We start from the raw sequence: 23,423 nt of genomic DNA, 5'->3' as shown, positions 1-23,423 counted from the left end.
TATATAGCATTTCCTACGATATAATGTGCTTTATATAAAATTATTGTAAACTTTTATCTGAAGGAAACTCGCTAGCATTAGTTAATGCGGCAAACACTTTAATTGTAAATAACATGAATTGTGATATCAAAAATTATTGACTCCAATATTCAGGATCGATTAATGTCGATCCGATCACTTAGCGAATACTAAATAAGAGCATTTTGTTATATCACCATCGTTTTCGTTATTGTCACGTGTATGTATTTTAAATAATAATTACAGAATCATTGCGGTATTGCCATATATAAATTAAATGTTAGCCTAAAATATTTATAAAATAAATATTAATAATTTTATCTGTCGTTTTATTTATTTCAACTAACATGAATTTCCTTGTATTGACAAATACCTTGCTGAGTTTTTCTCACTAGTTTTTCTCGATATGTTTTAGAAGTTACATGAACAAAGATTTGGTTAAATAAGCTTTGGTATTTATTTCATTTTGTTAATATTTTAATGTATTCATTTACATTTAAAAGTTTATTAAATCTTGAATCTTTATTAGTAAGGATTTTATCAAGCGCTATTTTTTAATCAATGAGATATAAACATTCACCAACCGGTCTTAAAACATCGAAACCGAATTTAAAAAAAAACTAATCCTATTATTACATATGTAATATGCACAAAAATAAATATTTAACAATAATTAGAAAATAATAATTAATTTATTCAAAAATCCATAAATAAAAATGCATTTCTTTAAACGTTTGTCACATGACACAAAACGCTCCTGATCGGTCGGGTTTAACATGCTTGTTAACCACGTTTGCCTACAGTATGTGGATTATATGTGACTCCATTGCAGCGCCATATTGTCAAAGTAGCATTTTCGCACGTTATTTAAATATTTAATTTGATATTTTTCAGCAAATATGTACTAGAATTAAAAAACCTTTACTGGGTTCCTTAACCTCTACTAAATAATATAAAATGGATTTTAAAAATCAATCAAATAGCCTATTGCTTGATTTAATTTAAGATGACAGCACGTGATGACATAAAGCCTTTTTAACTTTTATTGTTACACTGTAAGCAATAAAACTATTAAATTGTGTTTGTACATTTGATACTTAGAAGGTATTGCAGGCAGACAGTAATTTAATTTTCAAGTTCTTAGTTTTAGTGTGCACAACTTGGAATGCAAAATCTAAATATTCTTTATTCAAGTAAGCTCATAAAGCACTTTTGAATCGTTGAATTATATATTAAATATAAAACTGGTTCGAAAAGTTCGAAAGTTTTTATATATATTAATTAAGTTTACCGGGGTTATCAATAAAACAATAATATGACATACACCATTTATTAATATTATAATTATGAAGCGACACAAACATACAATCGGTGAATATATTATTCGATGATAATAAAAAAAACAAATTTCGAATTTAACATACAAACATATTTTTTTTGGACAAATCTTTGATAATTTTATATTATACTAAATGAAACGTTACGAAGTATTCGCATCATTTCTGAATAACTAAACAAAGTGAACCTTTTTTAAAATATGTGGTTTTCTAGTAAATGTGAATCTAAACCTGAAAGAAATAATTAATTCGAAAGAAAACATGTAAGTAATAATTTAACAGTTTGTATAACATAACGATATTACATTCTATTACAAAAAAAGGTGTTTTAAGGAACTTGTTACTTATTCGAACAATTTTTTAGAAGATTCGAAATATTGAAATTAAGTTTTTGTTGAAACAAATAAATTCACCGCCACGATCACACAATATTCTACTACGATAGGTACTGGTTACATGTTATATGTGGACGAGTAACATTCACACCGCAAACACTCCCGGCAAATGCATATATATTTATGATATAATAAACGAGCTCGTTTCTGAACTTCATTGATATGACGACAGATATTATGACAAACGGTGCCTTTTATTTTTTTTTTCACACATTGAATCACAAGATTGAAGATTTCCATACTTGGAGAAGCTTGTTTTTCTAACATTGAACATTTAATATTTTTAGACTAAGCAATTATTACTATTGGTATACTTAATTTACTACAGAAGCTGTGTGACAAATTTATCTTCTTCGATCGTCACGAGGAGATCCGGTTGGTGATGAAGACAGTAGCTAAACGTCACTTAGTGATATTTAAAATTGTGAAGATTCTATGAACGACTCTAATTATGACTTCTAATACTATTTCTATGGAGATTTACTTAATACGAGTGAAATGAACAAAATGTAATATTCAGACGTGTAATGTTATTCGATATAATATTTTGTAGTAATTTTATGATTTTCATGAATAATTTTTAACATTTAATGACCACATCCAATTTTTTCTTGTAAATAACGATTGCGATATATTTTCTATGAAGAGTTTTCGCAGTGATAATTATTAATGATATATCAATGAACATTCCCGAGAAACAAGCTCAAACTAGATAACGGTAATATTAAAATACATTTAAATATATATTCATAAATGTTAAGAGTAAATATTTATGTTAACATGTCGAATGAAGAATCCCGTTAAACTGTGGATGAATGAATATTAAACGACGATTTATTTTTTAATGAAGTCAATTATGGTTTTATGCTTTATAACGAAATGTTGTCGTTTTCGTTTAAACCGGTCAAAAGCATCCTTATTTACCTTTTCCTTTTTTGAGCACATTATTTGTCTGTGGTCTAAGTATTCGTAAGGAGATGTTCGATCCTACGGGTCGTAAGCCATACTAGTAAGAAAATAATAAAGTCTAATCTAAACATTTCGGTCTGCCGCGATCTCATAACCGGATCGCGTTCAGAATTTAAGGAGCTCGATTTCCAACATATTGCATAAAATGACATAAAAAATACATATATATTATCCGGGAAATAAACCGAAACACCGACGCTTAACGTACTGGTAAATTTAAGGGTGAAAAATCGAGCCTCGTCATGAAATAAGAATAAAATCGACTCTCGGTTCCGAAATCGTATCGAAGTCGGATTTGAAACTCGGCAATCTATCTCCGACGGAGTCCGGATGACGGCTGTCTGCCGTCCGGTCCGGTCCGGTCGCCCGGCGGGAGCGCGGGCCGCACGGCGCGGGCGTCCGGCGCCGGGCTGCGGTGCGGGGGAGGGGGCCGGCGCGGCCGACGGCGCCTTCACACCCACGCCATCCAGCCCTCGTACATCAGGCACAGGTTCTCTGCGCTAGTCGCTTCCGATATTATGTAGGCCACCTGGTCGTGCTGCGGCGCGCGGCGCGCGGGCACGTCGCGCGCCTCCAGCTTCAGGCGCACGCGCTTCCACACGCCGGCGCCCGTCGCGCTGCGCTGCTCGCCCGCTGCGGGTGCACGCCACGTCGTGGCTTGTATACAGTCCAAACGCTATTTATATAATCATATCAACTGCGAACTTCGCCGGCAGATACGCACCATGCCTCACGGGTGCGCGCGCTCCTAGTGCGGGCTGGCGTGTCAGTCTGCGAGCGCTCTCCGAGCCGCCCGGTAATCTGAAAGTTAACATTCGAGTGATTGAATGATTCACATTATTTGTTTGCAGTCGATCAAGGAAAACGAATCTCGGGCCAGGTAACTTAATTTACCCGACTTTCATATACTAGTTTTATCGATAGGGTGGAGAGTCGACGGGGGCACTAACTCGAGCAGCATCTGCAGCAGTGCCGGCAGAGCCTCGCGCAGCAGCTCCGCATGCGCGAGCGCGGCCCGCACGCGAGTCTCGCCATCGGGCTCCGCCGCCGCCACGCTCAGCGAATCCGACGCGCTGCGCCACGCCGTCGAGAAGTCCTGCGCCGGACTCTCGCCCTGGAACGCGAGTCGAGGGTACAGGGATCGCCCGGCGGCCGGAGCGACGAGGGAGCGGGCCGGCACTCACGTCCTGCAGCCGCAGCAGCGCCCTCAGCGGGCCCGCCAGCTCCAGGTGCAGCGCGTCGCGCGCCGCGTCGGCCCCGCGCAGCGCGGCGGCGGCGGCGCGCACCCGGCCGCCCGCGCGCCCCACGCTGGCCGCCGCCGCCGCGCGCGCGCCGCCCAGCGCGCCCGTGGCCTCGTGCACCAGCGCCGACACCGCGCCCACCTGCCGGCGCACCAGTGTCAGGTCGCTGGGTATCTTCGGCTACGGTCGGTCACGTGTAGTCGTTGAAGACTACAGCGTCCCCGCTTTGACAGTATCCGAGATATATGAAATGCAATCTGTGGAGCTTCAGTGTTTAGTCTATACATTTGAAAACGGAAAATTTGCCAGGTTCCTTGTGGGGTTTAGACATCCGCTAATATTTTACGAAACCGCCTAAGGGGGTAAATCGGGGGTCGGAAGGTTGCGTTTTATAAATTTCGCGCGGGTGAAGCCGCAGCTTCGGCTAGTATTTCTATGTATTATTGGTCACGCTACCCATTGCGGGTCGATGTTCCCCTCGGGATGCAACATCTCCATGAGCGACTCCTCCACCGGCGACACCTCCAGCGAGTACTTCTGGGCGAGCGTGCAGGCCTGCAATCGAAAGGGAAATCATCGATTTTCTACGTATAATAAATAATAGCGCACGACACCGGCGGCCATCATCTCCGTCAGCCGCAACTCGGAGAGGTCACTCGGCGTCGTCGGGACTCGGAGCAGCCGCGTACCTTCTCCCAGTGCGCGAGCGCCGTGCGCGCCGTGCGCGAGTTGCGCTGCGCGCGGGCGGCGCGGGCGGCGCGCGCGGCGGGCGCGGCGCTGAGGGCGAGCGCGGCGCGCGCGTGCGGCGCCAGCGCGGCGCCCGCCGACGCCAGCCGCTGCGCGCGCGCACTGCGCGCCGCCCAGCCCGCCTCCAGCGCGCGCACCACGCCGCGCAGCGCGGGGTTGGCGCCCGCGCCCCACTTCAGCCTGGAATCAGTCGAGTGAGCGGGTGAACATTTTTCAGGTATTTATGACAGAGGTGGTCCCAGTACTTACGGGCCTACTGCTGTACTTTCATCTTTAAGCAAAATATTTAAAAAATATTATAAATCAACTTTTCTTCCGTTTGGGTACTGATGCTATTTTTAACTCGTCGTAAGAGAGGTCGCTCGACGGTTGATGCGGGACTAGCGCTTCTTAAAGATATGTACGACGCACGTTGTTAAAAACAGAATTATATAGATGATTATAAAAGCGTGAAACTAATACTTGTTGAAATTCGGGCAGGATATCTATAGTTTTAGTTTAACGTTTAATACGATTCTGAAAAATGATTCACGAGTGTCGATTTTTAGGGTGGGGTGGAGTATACTGCGACGGAGAGTCCGCGTCCGGCGCCCTACCGTTGGTGCGCGGCGGTGACGAGCGCCTGCGTGCGCTCCAGCGCGGCCGACAGGCGCTCGAGCGCGGCCGACAGCTCGCGCGCGCGGCGCGACAGCGGCCCGCTCGGGTCCTGGGTGCTGCTCAGCACCTGCACCTGGAATCGTTCGGTTCCATAGTACTCCCTCATTTCCGCAGGGACCCAGCCCGCCGAGGCCCGGCCGGCTCACCTCAGCGTGCAGGTGCGCGTGCGCGGCGGCCCGCAGGCGCGCGGCGCGGGCGGAGGCGCGCGCGCGCTCGGCGGTGCGCGCGGCGTGCGCGGCGCGCAGCAGGCGGGCGCGCGCGGCCTGCAGCGCGCCGGCCAGCGCCGCCGCGCGCTCGCGTGCGCGCCCGCCCGCGCGCGCCCGCGCCTTCTCGCACAGCGACTCCAGCGTCACGCTCCACGACGCGCCTGCGGACCGAATCTTATGTTCTAATTTTTCCATTTTCTTATCGGTCCGAGCTCGAGCGGGTGCGAGATTTAGACGTGGCACCGTGTCCGTGCGGCGCGCTCGGGGTCGTTACCTATCTCCTTCTGCTCGACCTCGGCGTGCAGGTCCAGCCTGGCCCGCCGGAGCAGCAGACAGAGCACCGAGGCCAGGGCCTTCGAGTGCACGCCGAGGAAGCAGCGGGAGACGTACTCGGCCGTGAATCTGAAAACGATTTTAATTTTATTAACATCTCATATAAAACGCTTTATTTACGATCGAGCTGTTCGATTGATACGCATAAAAGACATAACTTAAACATAAATTGAAAAAAATATCAAACTATTGCAAACATAGACGCTCATTTGATTTGATCGCTCACACGAACCGCGACCGAAAGTTTACAGACATTAAAGTTAGTGGTCGAAAAATATTCAAATCCGTTTATTATTTAGTGAAAACTTTTCGAATTCATGAGCAGCGCGATTCGAACCGAATGTAAATCGTAGAAAAATATTCATGTTGTATTTCATCCCAATAATATTGAATTTAACAAAGTTTTAGGGTTAAATATTTTATTTGCTCTTCAATACTAATTCATAGTATAAATATAATTTGTACATTTTTTTGATTATTAAACTTTGCCATTGGACGTACTCAACCGCGATCATCGTACAATTTTGCCCGCAAGCTGTCAGATAGACATTGCCAGGGTACAGACAAAGGCATAGGGTGCCTAACAGCTCGATCTGCCCTACACGCAAACGAAGCCGCGGTGAAAATAAGTAATTATTAATAATGACCCTTCTGACCGATGTCGGCCTCGAAGCCCATTCAACGGAGATCAGCCAACCGCGCACTAGATATTATAATGCCAAAAGTCTCTCATAATCTGGTAGGACGGTTTGGTTTAGTATGTCCACCTGGGGCCGACTATACCAGAAATAGGTCAACTAAAAATATCTCAACCCAAATCCATAAGGATGTAGCGAGTGTGGAGCATGTATGTGGTGCATCGGGGAAGTGTAACCTTCTAACGGGCTTGCAGAGCGCGTTCTCGTCCTGCAGGCCGAGCGCGGCGGGCGCGGCGGGCGCGGCGGGCAGCGCGGCCGGGGCCGGCACGGCGGGCACGGCTCCGCGGAAGGCGCTCGCGAGCTGCGCGCACAGCCCGAACACCTCGGCCACGGTCTGTATGCGCCGCACGATGAAGATGTCCTCCAGGATGGAACGAAGCGTGGGACTCTGCATCGCCGCCTGAAACATGTTTTCCAAATTATTGTGCAGATCATGTATCTACAATTCGTGAATCGTATTTGGGGATAGGGCTTTATTTAAACCCATCTGGAAAGGTACCACGCCCTCCTCACATATTCTGCCGCCTTATTTTATATTTATTTCATTAATTTAAATTTAATATGCGTTATAAATCTTATTCATCGTTCGGTAAAAATGTGAACATTTTAACAAGTATGAATTAGTACTTAATTGACCATTAGGTTAACGTGGCAAGATCCGACTCACCGACATATGCATAGCGTCATTGATGTGGTCGATCTTCCTCCAGGCGGGCGGCACGGGCGCGGCGAAGTGGTCGGCCAGCTCGCGCGCGCGCAGCTCCACGGCCGCGAACAGACCGTTGAAGCCCATGAGCAGCATGCGGCCGGCCGACTGGTTCTCGCTCTCTGCTGACGACGACAGCAACTTCTCGTAGCGAGACCGCAACTCCGCCGCCAGGATTTGTGCACCGGCTGCGGGGGACTTCAAGCGAACATACTCTTATATCGATCAGTTTAAAATTTGTTAAGAGCATTGCCGGTGGCAGCGAGTTGCTTTCTTACCTCCATATCCATGACTATGTATCTGAAATGCATCTCCAGCTGCGTCAGTAGTTCATTAAGAGGTACTGGCGTGGCCATGATCACTTTGTTTAGTTCGTTAATCATCAGCAGAGCGGAAGGTTCCTCGGAGTGCACTTTCTTCAGAGCTTCAGGTAAAATAATTGTACTGAAATTATAATTCAGTTGTACCAAATCGGCTAATAGTAGATTAGCGTTCCTCACGCATTCTACAGCGACTGGTAAAGCGGCGTCGTCAACTGAAGCCGACTGCAGAGGCAGCAATGAAAGTAGCTCGACCGCTTGCATAGAGAGAGAGCTCATGTCATCGAGGAACCATTCTCCTTCTCGTGATGTTAAGTCTACGAGACAGTCTCCTGCGCTTTGAGCTCCGTTCTCCAACATTAAATATCGCCTGTTTAGGTTACAGAGCAGACCAACCACACTTATTTCCAGAGATGCTGTAGCACCTTCTTCTGCTCGCACCCAATTACTAATATTAGTTTTAGCTTCCTTGTAGGCTTCTTGCGCTAAAACCACAGCGTCGGGTCCTCCTTCCGCTTTAAGTCTTTCAACACATTTGTTCAGAACCGCAGTTGCTTCAGTATTTATTTGTTGCAATCGATAGTTGTATGCAATTATTTGTTGCGTGTCGCCAGTAGCAGTTTCAGCGTTGACTAAAGCCACTACTTGATTCGAAACTTCTCTGCAAACTTCTGGCGATTTACTTTCTAACGCGGCAGCGAGATATTTGCGGAACATCATTATACGATGGTACTCAGTCTGACTCTGGGGATAATACTGCGAAACAGCCACGTATTGTGTTAAAAGTTCTAAACAAGACCTGACGAGTTGATTGGTCTGTTGAATGCTTTGGTTTAATTCTTGTTCCGCTTGCTCGCATTGAGAAATCATTGAACTTTGACCAGCATTCGTTAAAAACTCTTTTATGTGTTCAAAAATTGGTTGTTCTTTTTCTTCTTCTTCATTGGTTCCTGAGAATTCTTGGACCCAAGTCATCAATTGAGGTCCGTTTAAAACCTCATTAGTTTTTGCAAAGCTATCTATTTGAGTGTCAAAATCATTTAGGATTTTCACGAGAGCTTTCATTGAGTCCTCTACAGCGTTCTTGGCTTGTTTGTACGAGGTATACTTTTGTGATATCGCGTAAAGCGGATGGTTATTAAGATCATTTCCAAAAGCTTCGATCTCTTTGATGAGAGCCATCTGTTGGTGACACATTTGAAGCTTTGCCTCGACGGCTTTCAGTTCCTCGTTTTCTTCTAACCATTTTTCTGCGCTCTCTTTAACTTCAGGAAGTATCGCCAAAAGTTGATCGCTGAAATGAATGATAAAATACATCAGAACCTGTGGCGGTTTCGGCGAATATTTAAAATCGAATTTTGTCCAAGTTATTAATAATTCAGAGAGTTGGGGAAAAATTTTAGCCAAAATTCCTTTTAAATACATAATTATATTATTTACAGTAATCTTGTTAAGTGTAAACTTATGTTCGCATATACTCGTTTAATGCATTAACGTATGACCTATTGGAATAAAAAAATAAAACCTTTATATAATACTTTACGTAGATAGGCGTTTACGGAAGGTCGCGGGGCCAACTTCAATTTAGTAAGACCACCTGCGTGCTGAATCCTTGTAATATACAATTGAAGTAAATGAATGTTCCGATAATATTATAAGATAAATTGTATTTCTCTCGATTAACAGTGCAAATTAAAATGTTTTCTTTCGTTTACTTAAGGGAATAAAAAATGGTAGAACTTTTACTTTTGGTCTTCTTGTTATTGAATTTAATTGAATGCGAATATTTTATATGATGCCTATTTTATCCAAGATTCACTGAAAAACGTATCTGATAAAAAAGGAAACATTTAAGCTTTTATACAGCCGCGGTCTTGTAATGGAAAAAGATACAAATTTAGTATAGTAATAACGTGTTCTATAAATATTTGCGTCGAGAGCCTGTCACTGTGTTATCACCGCGTGCGTATTCTCAGTCGAGTGGGAACCGACTCGTAAAGATACGTCGCTTGTATTTATTGCTTCCTTAAATACTCGAAAGTGAGGGGGTTAGGGAGTCATGTTTTGTTCATACACCATTATGTCTGCTATAACCTTACTGTCAGTGAAGCGAAAACGTCCTGACACGCTTTTTCATGTGATAAAAGATGTTAAAATAACCGAAACGAATATTTTTATTTTTAGATTATATCAATACCGAAGAAGTCGACCAAAATTACTAAAATGTAACTGAAAAGACTTATTTTGAATTTAGAACTATAGCTTATTTTAATACTTTTTAAAACTATTTTTAGAAGACAAGTTGCCTCCGACAATAGCCACGGACAATGCGAGAAGTCAGAACAAATCAATAAACCGTCAATGTACTAACCATGGAATCTAAAATATTACACTGGCTTACTCAGCTTTCGAACCAATCACATAAATATAAAAATATTTACTCAGAAAGTATTGGCATAGCTTTCGCCCACTGTAATTAACTGAATGGTACTTGCCCGCGTTTGAACCGCTTGTCTTCGTTTAAGATTCTCGTATTTGTTAGACTGGGACTACTGTGATACTGTCATCCCCAATCCTGACGCACGTTTTATCATTAATCGAAGTTGTATATCAATGTAATTAAGACGTTTACACTTTTGATTTTTGTTTCTATCAAATTGATCAAGTCAAGAAATATAGTTAGCAACGAATACAAATGTCCACGACATTACTTCGATCGTTACGGCGTCTCATCATTTAAATACGAGTATACAAGTTACAGTAAACTGTAAAATAGTGACATATGAAATAATTACCGTTGTTAATAATATCACTTGAATAAAACTATTTATATAAATAAGTGATCTGTATATCGTATTTCCCCTATAATACCTAATTAGGTAACTGATTGTTGTAATTATCTAAGCTGTGATCATTATAAGTTTACATTTAGTATTAGCGAACATTATCATTCATTACTGTAAATCAGTTCGCCGTGTTTTACAGGGGCATTACTTTTTTAAGTACTCACGTGACTTCCTTGGCCGTATGCTTGAGCTCGCGAACTCGGACGGCGAGCATGGCCTTGGCGGCGCGCACGTGCCTTGCTCCACGTTTCCTGCGTCCACCGCCCCATTCCACGAGGGGATCGTACACGAACGCCTCCAAGAGCGTCAACAGTGTTTCACGACCGCGACGCATCGTGCGGAGAACGTGTTCACATGCGAGCCGGAATATGCCCTGTAGGAGGAAACAATGATTATATATATTTTACTTTTAATATTTATATATCCATACTATTGTATAAAGCTGAAGAGTATGTATGTAAGTTTGAATAGTTAGTCTCAGGATCTATCACAACTGACCGATTCGATTGGAAAACCCTTTTTGCTTTAAATAGCATAGTTAAAAGGAATTGGTCTGAGCTTAGAATAGTCTCGAGACTATATAACATAACGCTACCACATACGAAGGCGGAGCAGTAATGTAGCAGAAACTACACGGGGCAGCTTTTTTATATAACGAATTCCATTTAGGACGGCAATTGGGCCATCTGATGATAAGTTGTCCACCGCCGATAGACATTGGTGCCGTATGTAATTTTAACCATTTCTTACATAAGTAATTTGCCACCAACCCTGAGGACTAAGATGTTATGTCCCTTGTGTCTGTAGTTACACTTGCTTGCTCATCCTTAAAATTGGAACGATATCGTATAATGGTTTTAATATCGTGAACCGGATGTGAAAGCCCCCTCCCAGTGCACTAGGGAAGGCTAATGTTGCTGGTCCGCTTTACCGTTTCAATTAGGGAGCCTCCATTAGCGATATAGATAACGGACGGTCGCTGTAAATTATACAAAGTTGTAATAAGCTGTTACTGAATATTATTTCATTCAAAATAGTTTACGTTGATAACGATCGATTCATGACTGGTTCTATATTTTATATAACGAATCGTTATTTGACATCATTAACCGAACATTTTATCATTTACGAGTAACAAGAACCTGTTAAATCGCCCGTAAGTATACAAAAACCCACAAAACATTTTATTTCTTATTCCAACTCTACCATTCGTAAGAAAAACGAATCGATTCTTGAATATAATAACTGGACATAAATGAAAGTTTATAAATGTTTAATGAAACACATTTATTTTATAAATAAAAATATTTCATATAGTTTATATGTAACCTACGCTCACGACGACGACAGACATTGCCGTTTTACGAATTATTACGATATATATGCGCCGTCCACGTTGATACACAAAGATGTTATGTCCCTTGAGACTGTAATAACAACCTTAGAAGCGAAGCTATACCGATGAAAGCTATTTAACGGTAGAATAACGGACGAGTGCTCGGTACCTCCTCAGTCGGATAAGAAAATCATCATAATACGTTTAATAGCACATAAACCATGTAAAAACTAACAAGAATGTATCCTTTTATTATTTGTAATGTAAATATAACTAGAATGTTAATAAAAGCGTGACACGGGACAAAACGGTCTGGGTTCGGTCTCATGAGACGCGCCCGCAAAAAAATAGTATCTAAATATTATAGAATTGAGTTATCTCACGTCAGTACACTGTTATATACATATCACTGTTTTAATTTAACATAAACATTACGTATTAAGGATCTAAACCAATAGAATACAAACTATTATAACAAATTGTAAAAATCCTTCTCTTTCATGAAGTTTTCAAAAATCGAGTAAAACATACGAGACGCCATTTTGAAAATAAAGAGTTTTTGTATTAGCAGTAGAGTTAATACATATAAATTATTTTGTAACGACTTCAGCTAAATGTAATGTAGGGGATGATTAAAGGATAACAAATTACTTTTACCAGACGGCGAGCTAAGTAACGTTTATAAGTAAAACATTGTATGTACGCAAATCGTCAAGTAAATTACATGACGCGTAACATAGCTAGGAGGTTAAGCTATTTGGTCGGTTAACATCAACGCGCACTCTAGAAAGGAAATATCTTTGGTATTCGAGATTTCACGAGAATCTAGACTCAATGCATGCAACAGACCTGGGCACGGCAGGAGCGCTGGAATTCAGCCAGCCATTTAGTGCATGCCTTGTGACATACACTTCAATTGAGGGTTCGTGTGAGATGACGTAAGAATGTCCACGTTTTTATTACCTCACTAGTTTAACCAAGCGGACTCGCCCGTAGATATAAGTTTAAAGAGGATTTCGTATAACTCGAGTAGTTTTTTACATTTTAAAACAAGCCAAGTTTTTGTCGAATTATAAGATATCGAATTTAGGGTGTAATTTTTCCATATTCCATATTTGAACAAAACGACTATTTATATTTTCCTCCTAAAAATTTGTGAAGAAGAAGTAGTTTACTTCTCGTTACTCATAAAGCAAGTTGGTCTTGCGCTCGAACTAAACTCCTCCCGCTCATTACAGATCGCCATCCCATCGTATTACGAGCGTGACAGAATAGAGATTGCATCTGTGTTCACGCACACACTTAAGCAGTATACCGTCTCCTGCGCAGTTGGGTATAGTTCGTTGTGACTGAATGCAATGACCGAAATCGATCAGACGACCTCATCTGTGACCCTTCTATGTTCATCTATTATTATTCAAAGATCACATCTGAGATAATAAAGGATACGTTCATAGAGGTTCCGTAGACCGTGACCGAATTCCGCATGATATATTAGCTTCGTAATCGGTAACGCGGATACCTAACCTTCGTTATTAGATTATATTTCATATAATAATAATAAGTGTCATTCGAATTTTCTTTTCCAAGTATTAAGAAATATTTGATGTGATGAACTTCTAAAATGTTAACAAGATATGTATGTTAAATTTAAGTAAATATGTTAATAATGAATTTTTAGCTTTATTAACTTATTGACTTCACTAATGGAAATGTCTTCAGCTGAGACTCAGAACGTCGAATTTTTTATTATGCTCTCCGGAGAAGAATTACTGAAAGACATTTTGCATGCTACGAAATGTGGTAGTGATTGTTATACATTTAAAACCTTCATTAGGATAATAATTATACTTAATTAAAATACTTTTTTTTACGCGCCGGTGTTAGTACATCATACAATAATAATATAAAGAATTTCTACTTTAATAAAACATAGGATGTGAATAGCAGAACACCTTGAATTTAGTAAATTTAGGGAGGGTCGTGCACGAACCTCTATTAAAACAAAATGAGCTTATATCTTTTAATTACGTTATGTTACTGGGACAAGTAAGTCAATGATACAGGCACAATCATCTTGGTCTGGTGCCAAGTTCTTGGCAAAGCCGGTACGCTGTACTGAGAAAACCCAATAACATCGAATATTTCAATACAAATAAAATGGAAAAAATAATAAAATAAGAGATAGAAATATTAAAAACGCACCCTTAATTAGTACAGATAAACCTTAGGCACAATAACCAAAACTACAGGTTCGATTCTGATAAATTTTTACCTTAGTGGTTATATAGAACTATTTTGTTTAAAACTTATATGGAAAATGTCACGACAGACTACCATTGAGATTGGCACAAGTGGAACGGAAGTCGATTTTTTACAGGCGACGTAGCTAGCGTAATCCGAACAAGCTTGCGACGTTAAGGTTACCTGAGCCACCATTTATTTTAATCCGATGGGTCAAGGGTGGAAAAACGTGTTAACTTTGTGTTCTAAGTAGAAAATATTGTACGAGGTTTGGAAATGAATTGCTACTGACGACAAAAATATAAGTCTAAGCTAGAGTATTGTATCTGTTATAGTGAGCTTAAACTGCTATAGTTGACATTTTCTGTGTTCGCGACTTTTGTAATTCTTCAAAAATTCACCATATAGTTACAGAAACTCGTCACCAACGTACTCGTACCACCGACGCTTGTAGATAGCACAAAATGCATGGCGCATTTTGTGCTTAGCCTTACCGGACAACGTTGTATAATCCGCTCGCGATCAAATTACGTAATTTTTGCACTTGAACCGACATACAAACACCTACAGTCCTACATACATAGACATAATCTACTAAAACCTTAGTATCCCTTTGACTAAGCCATTAAGTTGGATAATTATTTTTTAGAAATTCTTTTTCAACGTGCCTTCGCTCGAGTACTGTCATTTTCGATATACTTTAACAAAGTTCCGTCCCATTCTCGTAGCGCGCGCTATACAATAAAATGGCTCGAAAGTATTTTCTGAATATTTTTAATTCGCATAGAACAAGTTCCTTTGTAAAACTGAGAATTTAATTAAATCAGTTTAATATGAATAACTCATTTTCATAAAACCGAGATACTGATATTACTTTTCATCCTATTTACCTTATCTTTTATATTTATCATTAATAAATACATTAAATAAATATCCTCTCGCTGATTTATCTACTAGGTCATCATTGTTCATTGCTCATACATGACATAACATCAAAACAATGTTTTATAGAAACGATTTTAAAGGGGTTCTTATCCTTTATCCTATCCTTATTGGTAGGTAGGTCCTAGTCACTTATGACTTATTCTGCCGCCAAACTACTTCGTCGTTTTGTGTTCCAGTATGAATGAGTGAGTCAGTGTAACTTAAAATCAGGTGGTCCATTTACCTGTCCGCTAAACTATACTAAAGTAAAAGTCAATAATAAAAGTGTTTTTTTAAAGTAGGGGGAAAACGGTATGAACTTGTGTACCGAGACTCTCACGTCATGATGCCTCCTCTTAACTCCCTCATGGGGTATACTATATACTTAGTTGCTATATATTATTATTATAAGAAGAAATTAGAGGTGTCCTGGGACACCTTGTTGGAAAGTACTTGCTCTCGTATATTATGTATTGAATAAATTAACAACTTCTGAGGATAATTAAATAACCGAATTAAATATACCGAATACAAAAGAAATTTAAAGACAAAGAGAAAGAAAGTTCCCTCACCCGGTAGGGACATAACTCTTTTTTCTTAAATTACGTTTCTCCATCTACTGTAAGCCGCGTAAAAGAATTTCCAAAAAACGTCCAAAAACATCCAAAATATATTTTTGTTTCCTTAAAGAAGCTGTATATTTATTTTACTCGAAATTTTTTTTTTGTTTTCTTTAATAATTAATACAAATGTGTGAGCCACATTTTTATACTATATGAATCTAAGTGACTATCATAAGTTTAGGAACACAAGGGAACATATACAAATATATACAATACATTACGCACACCATTGCACATAACATAACATGTAATTTAGCGATGTACTTGTCCGATACGAACAAAGCATTATATCAAGAGATAATTGGATACAGAGTGCTCTTAGAGTCCATCAAGTCTTAAGACATATAGTTAAGTAATCTGTCCACACTTAGAAGTACTTACAAGTAAGTTAATGAGCTGTGTATATGTGTGCAACACTTTATAAACATACATTAGCTGTTCCGTTAGAAAGAACGGTATGGAGTTTTGAGCTTACGGATATTTCAGCAAACTGGCATAAAATATGTTTCATATTGATGAACATATTCACCTTTCTTACGATGGTTTTCTTTACGTCCGAACAAAAAACGAAACCTTACGAAAGTATTAATTAAGAGTTAACGATTTAAAAATCTTCCGTACCATATTATGTTGTTTTTTTCTTATAAATAGTAAGTATTGATTAAGATTATTTATGCGGCGCAAATGTGCCATCAAAAAGTAAAGCATCTCCCTCCGTCCATCTTTACACTGCCAAGGTGACGCCAATCTATTATCTAAGGTTTACTGCAGTGGCTGACACTTTCTAAAAACAAAATGTTGGTATGTCAACATTACACAAAAATATATATATAAAAGTAAACATTTATACATATGTAGATGTGTACGTACACACATGTTGATGTATTTTACGTATCAAATATCAAAAAAAGTTGATTTCACAAAAATAAAGTTTTCTTAAGTGTGGATTAAAATTCTAAGATTAACTTAGAACGAACAGAAAATAATACCATAGAATAATTACATAAAATATATTTTTCAAAAAAAAAATACAAATGAAACAATTATTTAAATAAACGAAGACTTAAAATATTTCAAACATATAAAATTAATTAACAAACAAATCTTTATACACTTTTGCTATCTGTTTAAAAACTTCCTTATCACAAGTGAAGAAGTGTTTTTTTTCAACTGCTTATAAGCCCTCTTTAACCTCCATTTTCGTTTCTCCGGTAAGGAATCTAGAGTTAGGGAATCTGCCTCTTCGATGGAAAAGTTGTTGGAATTACCCTCACTGTCATTCGTGGCGTTGCAATCAGAAATAGTGTCTGTGCTCATAGAATTTAAGCTTCTTGAATCTGAATCGTCAGCTGAAGCCATCTTCGATATCGAAAAACTTTCAGCCTTTATATGACGTTTTTTAACCGACTTTAGAAACTCCTCGGAAGAGAAAGTCGTGGTAGGTGTATCTATCACGGCTGGAAGGCATCGCGATGATTCTTGATTCGTGTCTAGATCGACAGGAGTTCCCCACTTGTGGTCCAGGGCACGGAAAGCGAATGACAAATGGAGATGAAGATCCATGGCTTGTTATAAGTTTTCGGATCGAGTTCAAACTTGGTAATGATAGCTTTGACTAAAGTATGTGGTATAAATACGACGATCCCCTCCACTTTTGCTAGCAATTAAGAAATTGTGCAATTAGTCATTGTGAATATATAATTAAAATATATATTAATTGAGTGGTAATGATAAATATGGTCTTACATATTAAAATGAAAGGGTTAAATAATTATAATCGGTAATTATCTAATTATTAAGCATTATAATTAATTAATTTAAAAAAGAAATTATGAAAGTTGTCTGATTATATTTTGTCGAACTTATTATTAGCAGCAATACTATTAATAAAAAATATATAATCGTTGAAAATGTTTTTTAATCAAAAAAATATTTTGTCAACACTTGGAACGACGAATTAAAAATAATATTTAAATGTAACATATTTGAAATATATAAATTATCTTTGGTTACTGTACTTAAATAACGTAAAATCCCTCGATATATCCTAGTTTATTATAAAATAAAAAGTTTAAACTATTCTTGATCTACGTAACATTTATTTTTACTTAATATTCCATGCAGGCTTTCGTGAACTTCGTCGGTAAAAGTTAAAGGATGAAATTGTAAAATTCCACGTGTACGAAGCGATGGGGCTGACGTAACGGGGGCGCGTCGTGGATTCCTCGCCCGGGGGATGTCTGCGTATTGAAGAAACTTGTTTACTGGATACAATGTTGAGAATATTAGACTTTCTTGATGAAGAAAAAACAGATACTTTACTTTGCCCTATCGCAGAATTATTATAGACGAAAATACATTTCGATTTAATTTGGAAATTCAATTATAAGGCGCTTAGTCAAGATTTTTCACAGAACTTAGATTTTTCACTTAACTTAGTTATTTGTAAGTATACTGTTAGATGTTTTTTTAATAATTCTTTTGCTCCGGACACACAGATAATTTATGAAAAGCAGTAATGTTTTTAAAAGAAACCTGATCAAGAGAGCAAGCATATTAGGCGTCTTGTATTTTTCAAAATTCCTTCAGGGAAAACGCATCTTCTTTTTAATGGTCCGACTATGTATTCGGGACACGACTTGCAGCTCTAATAAGTCACTAGACAAACGAAGCAACATAAATATAATAAATATAATGCTACTTATATAACCATTATACTACTAAAATCATACCTATATACTATAATACGGAAATTGTTTAATGGTCATATAGAATAACAATATCTTACATTGACCCAGATTAGTTACCAATTTTCAGTGACCGTGAGAAAAACCGATCGATGGATAACATTTAAAAAAGGCCGTTAGCTTTAGAATCAAATAAAAATTAAATACTTCATCATTTCCATTTATATTTACATTTGTATATATTGTCAAAAACTGACGACCTGACTGAGCTGAACTAGTTTATAGAAGATGTGAATATTAACCGGAGATTGCGGGTTCAAACGCACACAATCATTTTGTTGTCTCTTCTTCTCTTTCTCGACGATGAATGAAAACATTGAAAGGAAACCTACACGTCGAGTGAAAGTCTACAGTCGTATCCATCATCCCGCATTAGTGCAGCATGTAGAAATAAGCTCCGTACATCTTCTCAAAAGATAAAAAAAAGCCTTAGCCCAGTAGTGGGAGCTTTAGAGGCTGTGTTACACACTTTATATATATTTTACAAAAACACGGAAGAAAATATATTGTTAGATGGAAATTTTCGTGGCCTAATTATGCGCTCTAACATACTATGCGGTTATCGAAAGCGACATACAATGTATGTTGCGTATATACTCTTAGATTGATATGTACTTTCTAGTAGATACCTTACGTTGACGATATTATAACGCTATTAGTATAATAAAATTATATCGGGAACGTGTCTGTGCATACATTATATCGTGAAAGTGATATTATATAGTTAGCAATTGTATTCATGAAAAGATATAAAGCATTATTTTTGAAAGTACCCTATTTCTACAATTCTAATCTACTATTATTCTATTACTGGTACTTACGTACGTACGTAAGTACGTAAGTACGAATCAGGTATGAGCGAAATAATATAATCAATAAATCTCAGATAAAGTTTAAAGGACCTCTCAAAGATTACTTCACTAGATCTTGCTACGAGATAATTAAAGCTCTGCACTTCGAGCGCCTGCGGTAACCGCGGTTTCTATTACCACTCATGAAATATCGGTAAATCTAGACCATATGGAATCTGGTGTTTTCTTACATCGGACTCAGGCGGCGACTGGTGGGACATTAATAAGTTATTAATTATATTTTTGATTACTTTTCGTTAACTGTAACAGCTCTTATTTAAGAAGATAATTAAACGTCACATTGCAAGCCATGACAGATACCTTTTTTTTTACAGTCATCGATTTTGGTTATTGACAGTGGACAGCCTACACACACGCACAATACAATATAGAAGCGTTACACTATAAGCGATATTGATTGTTTCCCTAATGAAATATATTTAAATTTCGTATTATAATATAGTACATATACATCAATTAAAACATGCTTTGAACAGACAAATAACATTCAAGTGTTACTTGTAAAGAACAATGTTGTTCTCACTGTTATTTACTTTGCTAATTTGAACTTGTTAAAGGAATAATATGAATTGTTGCTGACAGAACAGAACACTTTGAACTTTTAACAGAACTGTACACTTGTATTGATTGTAAACGGTCACTGAACGAGCGAAATGCATCAGTGAGGGTCGCACTGGACCGATTACATAATCTATTTGATTGCATTAAAAAATTTTTTTTTCAATACAAAATATGTAAATAATCTAAAATGGCGTTGGGATTACATTATTATCTCTTCACCTCCGGCTTCAAAATTGTCAGCCTTTGTTATCGACGAAGAACAAATTTTTATTTTTCATAAGTAAAAAGCGACTAAAATATAATTAACGCCCAGTAAATCGAGCAGCTAATTGCCTGCAGTTCATAAATTACCGGGCAACCCATTTAATACATACTATATAAGTATTGCAAAGCAAGAGTTTAGTACAGCTCGCATGGTTGTTTTTTAATTAATACATACAATTCACACTTTACAGATATTATATAAAATCCTCATCAGTCATATTATCCTACACAGTATTACATTTGTGACTATAATAAAGAGAAATGTTGACAAAAAACCAAACAACAGTAATGGTAAAAAAAACAACAGGAGCCTTCACGCAAATGTTATCAACAAGTTTAAAACACAATACTTAATCTTGTGAATATTCGGGAAAGCACATAAAAAGCACACAAAAAGTTAAATTCCTATATATATATGTATGGCTCTGTTGGACTTTATCAATCGGATAGAAAACTTTAAGCAACGTAAGATTTCAAATCATTACAAGATTTCCAAGTAAATAATTATTAGTTTTATAGTTTTGTTATAATTTATACGATTTCATTTCAGTTTTTCAGCCGTATTACTTCACGATACCGTATAGGTAGTCGAATGCTTTTAACTTAACAAACTAATATTTTATTGAATAAAATACTTCTTATATAATTTTCATATAAGCTAGTATATGATTTTATATTGTACTAAAAGTTTAGCGCAGATCCTATCCCATTGCTCAGGTATCCCTTGATGTGGTAATAATTATGAAGACAAAGAAATAATGAAAGTGAAAGGGTTTAATTAAGAGCAGCTGTCCTTATGTAACATTTCTGACGCAAACGTTTTTACTTACAACAATAAACTGTCACGTTTACGGAGTTGCTCGCGCTTTTTATGAAATTACTGTTTGTTCCAAAAAAGTAATTTCCCTTTTAAAAAAGGTAAGGAAATATAACAATTGAAATGTTTATCTAAAACTTGTTATCGCCCAGGAGTTTGCCAATTATCTTTGCGATATAAAAGAGCTGTGAAGGATTTTGTTTTGGTTTTTTCTTGTGACATCAATGCTTGCTTGAGTTCGTATCGCAAATTAGCTTTGATATTTTTTTCGTGTTTAGGAAACTAAGTGATATTCTAAACAGCAAACACATTAAATAAAGGCATAATATTTTATCTATTTAAGATAATATTTTATCATACATATGTATTTGATTAATAGCAAAATATTATTATGCTATTTTATTATCTTTATGTTACTTTTCTGTACATATTTGTTTCAAATATTTTAAAGAATAATTATACTTACATCACACAAGATGAGTTGCACTTTAATTTTTAGTTGTAACTCCAGTAGGTTCCCACTAAATATTATGTTAGATTACTGAAACTGAAATTATTTTAACACAAATGTAACTTTTTATCTTGAAAAATAATTACTGTTGCAGTGAAATTATTATTATTTCCCTTAATCCCACAACTTGTACCGCTATCGTCTAGTTTAAAATCTCCGACAAGCAAGACGAACGTAAAAGTTGAAAGCTCAAAAACTTGTCTCGACCGCGAAGTTTTAATGAACTGTCGCGTCAAGTAACGGCTGCCTTTATACATCTAAGATTAAAATCACTTAACTATTTATAAACTACATTCTTTGCTTTTAAAGCATACTGGAACAATATAATTTCATTTGGATGAAAATATGAAAATTTTCATCTCGTTTAAGAAATAGTAATTACTTTGCTTTAAAGCAGTACACACTAAGGATGTTTGCAATTCTGTCTGCAAAGTTCATTTAATATTCATGTTTACTTTTATTTCAGATATAAAATTCTAGTTAAAATAGAAATAGGTTGATATTTAAAATAAAAAGTTTTCAAAAACAAGTTTTTCTATATTCTCGATACTTTAACGAATAACAAAGTATATATAGAATTGGCCACGAAGAAACGTATATAGTAACGTATAGGTTCAATTTAAAAATTCTGTCGCAAGATTTGACCTTTTTATATGATACTAGCTTGCTGCTGGTCCCGACGTCGCTCGGTTATATTTTGTCATACATATTCTTTGGGATACTTTAACCGTTTACGCTCAAGAGGAATATTTTACCCCCATTTTTGTAACATTTTTCATTGATACTCCGCTCCTATTGGTCGTATCGTGATGGTAAATAGCCTCGTCAGATGGGGTATCTAACAAATGTTTCTTTCAAATTAGGCCAGTGGTAACAAATAAACTTACTAACTTCCGCTTTATAATATTAATAAAAATATACAAAACCTAGCTTGGCGAAAATTATCAAGTATTATCAACCTAAGTTATAAGTTAATTATACCTTTAAAAGAAAATAGCTTTATATAAAAATATTATCGTATAATATTAACCATAAAAATTTTGTATTAAAACTTGGTAACATTATAGCTGCCGTGCACAACGAAGGTCCGACGTAGACCCTCTACAAGCTTCGTAGCCGTGCTACGATCACATTATATACGTCTTTGATATTTCAGTATCTAAAATTGCATTGCATCGAATCATGAATGCTACATTATTCAGAAAAGCCATCTACAAATTTTAGTATTGGAATATTTTTAAAACATAAACGAAAGTATTCCGAGACATGTTTTAAATTATTTATAATGGAAATGAACGAATTGAATAACTATTGACATATTAACAAATTTTATTAAAAAATCATATAATACTCCGTAATCTATGTATAAATAAATGAGAAGCGTTTTTTGCAATGACTAACTTAAAAAAGTTATTAAATCGAAGACGGTATATAATTAAATATATAATATTATCATGTTACTAGTTTCGATTGTTTTAAATTTAGACTGACGTGACAAGCGTGAATTTCAAGTTCTGGTATTATATATAACCACTGAGCAGATGTTTAAAAATAGCATCATCACTTTGTATTAAAATTTTTTTTTTCATATTAACATATTTTTCTCTGAGTATGGATTACGTTAGATACGAAACGCCGTGAAAGAGTGAAATAAGCCTTTTAACAACATTTTATTAAATTACGATTCTCTTTTTCAAACATCAAGAGGACAGCGCAGTTTGCTCAGCTGTGTATCGCTTACTATTTTAAAACATATAAGAAAAAATATATAAGCAAGTATTCAACGGTATCGCGATATTTTAATTCAACAAATATAATACACGATAATCATAAAATACACTTCAAAGAATCCAATTAATGAAGTATAAAGGTTCTTTGAGTAAGAAAAACAAAAACGTTCTGATAATGCCGAAAATTACAAGTATGTTTAAAACGTAATTTGATACGTCCAACGCATGTTTCAAGAGATTATAGATCACCTATCGTCAGGTACAAACGTAGACGACTATAAAGATGACTCATATACCTTACACATGCCTTATATATAGTGA

General features: G+C 37.4%; 1 protein-coding gene across 1 annotated transcript in view; it reads right to left on the bottom strand.

Annotated features, from left to right (window-relative positions):
• Nucleotides 1–1,334: 1,334 nt before the first annotated feature.
• Nonc (no-on-and-no-off transient C) overlaps nt 1,335–23,423 on the bottom strand; it is a 110,597-nt gene continuing 88,508 nt past the window's right edge. Inside the window, exons 2-14 of the mRNA XM_064217316.1 lie at nt 10,638–10,846; nt 7,586–8,921; nt 7,269–7,505; nt 6,778–7,001; nt 5,845–5,972; nt 5,511–5,731; nt 5,304–5,437; nt 4,650–4,887; nt 4,417–4,515; nt 3,904–4,101; nt 3,670–3,833; nt 3,444–3,520; nt 1,335–3,352 (exon numbers count right to left, since the gene is read on the bottom strand). Of these exons, the coding sequence (XP_064073386.1) occupies nt 3,171–3,352; nt 3,444–3,520; nt 3,670–3,833; nt 3,904–4,101; nt 4,417–4,515; nt 4,650–4,887; nt 5,304–5,437; nt 5,511–5,731; nt 5,845–5,972; nt 6,778–7,001; nt 7,269–7,505; nt 7,586–8,921; nt 10,638–10,846 (3,447 nt within the window). The 3' untranslated portion in view covers nt 1,335–3,170. The remainder of the gene's footprint in view (nt 3,353–3,443; nt 3,521–3,669; nt 3,834–3,903; nt 4,102–4,416; nt 4,516–4,649; nt 4,888–5,303; nt 5,438–5,510; nt 5,732–5,844; nt 5,973–6,777; nt 7,002–7,268; nt 7,506–7,585; nt 8,922–10,637; nt 10,847–23,423) is intronic.

The sequence above is a fragment of the Vanessa tameamea genome, chromosome 16, assembly GCF_037043105.1.
Source record: "Vanessa tameamea isolate UH-Manoa-2023 chromosome 16, ilVanTame1 primary haplotype, whole genome shotgun sequence".
Taxonomy (NCBI): Eukaryota; Metazoa; Arthropoda; class Insecta; order Lepidoptera; family Nymphalidae; genus Vanessa; species Vanessa tameamea.
Note: the sequence above shows the minus strand (reverse complement) of the source record. Positions and strands in the feature narration are given on the sequence as shown.